The sequence below is a fragment of the Vombatus ursinus genome, unplaced genomic scaffold (assembly GCF_900497805.2).
Source record: "Vombatus ursinus unplaced genomic scaffold, bare-nosed wombat genome assembly UNPS02011649.1, whole genome shotgun sequence".
Lineage (NCBI taxonomy): Eukaryota > Metazoa > Chordata > Mammalia > Diprotodontia > Vombatidae > Vombatus > Vombatus ursinus.
In genome coordinates this window covers 3,673,829-3,678,728 of record NW_020951427.1, presented here as the reverse complement: position 1 = coordinate 3,678,728, position 4,900 = coordinate 3,673,829, and the positions used below count along the sequence as shown (strand labels likewise).

General features: G+C 34.2%; 1 protein-coding gene across 1 annotated transcript; it reads left to right on the top strand.

The window, feature by feature from the left end:
* The first annotated feature begins 2,640 nt into the window (after positions 1 to 2,640).
* On the top strand, positions 2,641 to 2,885 carry LOC114039163 (translation machinery-associated protein 7-like). The gene has a single exon (XM_027856819.1). The coding sequence runs from the start codon at positions 2,641 to 2,643 to the stop codon at positions 2,833 to 2,835; it is 195 nt and encodes a 64-aa protein (XP_027712620.1). The 3' UTR covers positions 2,836 to 2,885.
* The last annotated feature ends 2,015 nt before the right edge of the window (positions 2,886 to 4,900 follow it).

The window sequence follows — 4,900 nt, the reverse complement described above, 5'->3', positions numbered from 1 at the left end:
ACAAACAGGATAGCAAGCCTGATCTCAGACAAATCAAAAGCAAAAACAGATCTAATTAAAAGAGAAAAGAAAGGAAATTACATTTTGCTAAAAGGTGCAGTAGAGAATGAAGTCATATTGATACTAAATATATATGCACCAAGGTATAGCACCCCAATTCTTAAAGGAGAAGTTAAGTGAATTAGAGGAAGAAATAGGCAGTGAAAGTATATTAGTGGGGAACCATAACTGTCCTCTCTCAGAACTTGATAAATCTAACCAAAAAATTAACAAGAAAGAAACTAAGGAGATAAATAGAATATTAGAAAAGTTAAATATGACATACCTTTGGAGAATAGATTAGACATAATAGTCAATGACCATAGTAACCTAGTGTTTGATAAACCCAAAGATCCCAGCTTTTGGGATAAGAACTCACTATGTGACAAAAACTGCTGTGAAAACTGGAAAAAATAGTACACAAACTAGGTATAAACCAACAGCTCACACTGTGGACCAAAATAAGGTCAAAATGGATATATATTATTTAGACCTAAAGGACAACACCATAAGCAAATTAAAAGAACAAGGAATAGTCAACCTGTCAGATCTATGGGCAAGGGAAGAATTCATGACCAAGCAAGAGGCAGAGAGCATTGCAAAATGTAAAATGGATAATTTTGATTATATTAAATCAAAAGGCTTTTGTACAAATAAAACCAATGTAGCCAAGATTAGAAGGAAAGAAGAAAGCTGGGAAACAATATTAACAACATGTGTCTCTAATAAAGGCCTTAGCTCTCAAATATATAGAGAACTGAGTCAAATTTATAAGAATAGAAACCATTTCCCAATTGATAAATGGTCAAAATATATGAACAGGCAGTTTTCAGATGAAAAAATCAAAGCTATCTATGAAAAAGTGCTCTAAATCACTTTTAATTAGAGAAATGCAAATTAAAGGAACTCTAAGATACCACCTCATACCTATAAGATTGGGTAAATATGACAAAAAAAGGAAAAATTATAACTGTTGGAGAGGATGTGGGAAAATTGGTACATCAGTGCATTACCTTTGAACTCTTGAACATTCTCCTCCAAACAATTTGAAAATTATGCCTCAAATCAAGCTCTAGAGGGGCAGAGCCAACAAAAGTCAGAGTGAGACATTTCCTCAGCCCAAGACAATTTAGCAGATCTGCAAGAGAGGTCTGCCACCAGGGCCAGGGCCAATCTGGAGTACATGTATTGGCAACACCAGGTATAGGACTTGGCTATAGCTATAGCAGCCGTAACACCTTCAGGATTTCTCAGTCAAGACAGTAAGAGGACTAGGCAACTGATTAGAAAGAGATTATATGGGACCCTCATGAAAGCACTGGATGTAGGATAGAGCACTATTTGGCAACTTCATTGCCCAGACCCAGGATAAAGCAGACAATCTAAGTGAAATGGATGAATATTTACAAAAATATCAATTGTCCAGATTAACATAAGAGGAAATAGAATATTTAAATAACCCTGTCTTAGAAAAAAAATAAGTTGAACAAGCCATAAACGAACTCCTTAAGAAAAAATCCCTAGGACCCTATGGATTCACAAGTAAATTCTACCAAACATCTAAAGAGCAATTAATGCCAATACTATATAAATTGGGGGATGAGGGGAAGTAAGTAAAGGATTCCTACCAAATTTCTTTTATGACACAAATATAGTTTTGAAACATAAACAAGGGAAAGCAAAAACAAAAAAGAAAACTATAGAGTGATTTCTTTAATGGATAGTGATGTGAAAATTAAAAAAAAATACTAACAAGGAGATTATAGCAATATATCACAAAGGTCATACACTATGACCAGGTGGGATTTATACCAGGAATGCAGGGCTGGTTCAGTATTAGGAAAACTATCAGTGTAACTGACCATGTCAACAAAAAAAAAATCATATGATTATATCAATAGTTGCAGAAAAAGCTTTTGACAAAGTATAATATTATTCCTATTTGAAACATTAGAAAGCATAGGGATAAATGGAGCCTTTCTTTCTTTCTTTCTTTTTTTTTTTAGGCAATGGAGTTAAGTGACTTGCCCAGGGTCACACAGCTAGTAAGTGTCAAGTGTTTGGTCTGACGCTAGATTTGAATTCAGGTCCTCTTGACATCAGGGCTGGTGATCTATCCACTGTGCCACCTAGCTGCCCAAATGGAGCCTTTCTTAAGATGATAAATAGCATTTATCTAAAAGGAGGAGGAAGCATTTTCTGTAGTAGAGATAAACTAAGAGTATTCCCAATAAGATCAAGGGAGAAGCAAGAATATCCATTATCGCCACTATCATTGTATTAGAAATACTAGTTATAGTAATAAGACAAGAAAAAGAAATTGAAGGGAAAAGAATAGGCAACAAGGTAACAAAGCTGTCACTTTTTGCAGATGATATGACGGTGTACTTAGATAACTCTAGAGAATCAACAAAAAGTAACTGAAATCAGTAATAACTTCAACAAAGTTGTGGGATATAAAATAAACCTGAATAAATAAATCATCAGCATTTCTATATATTGTCAACAAAACAGAGCAGGAAGAGATAGAAAAAGAAATTCTATTTGAAATAACTTCAGACGGGCAGTGAAGGGGCTCGGGAAAGCTGAGCAGCAGGCATGATGTCCAGTCGCGAGGGTGGTAAGAAGAAGTCTCTGAAGCAGCCCAAGAAGCAAACCAAGGAAACGGATGAGGAAGGTATAGCTTTCAAACAAAAACAAAAAGAAGAAGAGAAAAAACTGGAAGAGTTAAAAGCAAGAGCTGCTGGGAAGGGACCACTTGCCAGTGATGGAATTAAGAAATCTGGCAAAAAGTAGAAGTTCCTGTGTAGATAATATGGTGATTCCTGTTGGTTTCTTTCTTGCTTTGTAACATCTGCATTTCCTACTTCAACATCTGTAGCAGCCAGCAGCCAGGATTAAGTGTTATCTTAATGAGTCTATTGTATATTGTAATAAACTTTTTTTAAAAATCAAAAAAAAAAAGAAAAGAGAAATAACTGCAGACAACAGAAAATACTTGGGAATCTACCTGCCAAGGCAAATCCAGATATTGTACAAACACAACTACAAATCAATTTTTACACAAATACAGACCTAAACAACTAGAGAAATATTAATTCCTCCTGAGTAGATTGAGCCAATACAATAAAAATGCCAACTCTATCTAAATTAATTTACTTCATTAAGTGCCATGTCAATCAAACTGCCAAAGAATTATTTTATAGAGCTAGAAAAAATAAAAACAAAATTCATCTAGAAGCACTAAATGTCAAGAAGATTAATGAAAAAAAATGTAAAGAATGGCATCCATCCTACCACTACCAGATTTCAAACTGTATTACAAAGTGGTAATCATGAAAACAATTTGATATTGACTAAGAAATAGAGTGGTAGATCAGTGGAACAGATTAGGTACACAGAAGCAAATGATTAAAGTAATCTAGTGTTTGATAAACCAAAACATCCAAGCTCTGGGGGAAGAAATCATCATTTGACAAAAAATCATGGGAAAACTGGGGAGCAATTTGGCAGAAACTAGGCAGAGATCATAGATCATAAGGGTAGGTAGGTGGAGCCATGGATAGAGGGCCAGGCCTGAAGTCACAAAGACTCATCTTCTTGAATTCAGATCTAACCTCAGTTACTGTGTGACCCTGTGCAAGTCACTTAATGTAGTTTTCCTCAGCTTTTCATCTGTAAAATGATCTGGAAAAGGAAATGGCAAAATACTTAAGTATCTTCGCTGAGAAAACCCCAAATGGGGTCACAGAGAGGTGGACATGACTGAAACAACTAAACAACTCAACAACAACAACAACAACAACAACAACAACAACAACAGTATAGATCAACATTTCATACTATATACCACAATGTAAAATGATCTAGACATAAAGGGTGTTATCACAAGTAAATTAGAGAAGCATAGAAAATTTACTTGTCATATCTATGGATAAGGGAAGAGTTTATGACTAAATAAGAGATAGAAAGAATCATGGGAAGTAAAATAGATAATTTTGATTACATAAAATTAAATAATTTTCACACAAAGAAAACTAAATTAATACAACCAAAATTAGAGAAAAGCAGGAAACTGAGAAAAACAATTACAGTAAGTTTCTCTGATAAAATAATAGTTGTAGAAAAAAAGGCATTTCTCAAACATATAGAAAATTGAGCAAAATTTAGAAAAAAAGTGCTATTCCCCAATTGATTTGATTCAAAAATGGTCTGAACAGTTTTAAGAAGAAATCAAAGCTATCAATAATCACACGAAAAATGCTCCAAATCACTTTATTAGAGAAATGCAAATTAAAACAACTGTAAGGTACTACCTCATGTCTATCAGATTGGCTAACATGACAGAAAAGGAAAAGAACGAATATTGGAGGGGATAAGGAAAAATAGGGACATTTACATGCTGTTAGTGGAACTGTAAACTAGTCCTACAATTCTGGAGAAGAACTTAAAACTACACCCAAAGGGCAAAATAAAACCTGCATATACACTTTGATCCAGCAATACTACTACTAAGTTTGTATTCCAAAGAGATTAAAGAAAAAGAAAAAGGATCTATATGTACAAATATATTTATCCTGGCTCTTTTTGTGGTGGCAAAGAATTAAAATTGAAGTGATGCCCATTAAATGGGGAATGGCTTAACAAGATGTGGTATATGATTGTAATGGAATACGTTATTCTATAAGAAATGACAAGCAGGATAGTTTCAGAAACACCTGGGAAGACTTCTAGCATTGATTCAAAGCAAAGTGAGCAGAACCTGAACACTGTACTCTGTAACAGCAATATCTGAATTATGATCAACTGTGAAAGACTTAGCCACTCAAATTAATACAATGATCCAAGAGAGTTCTAAAGG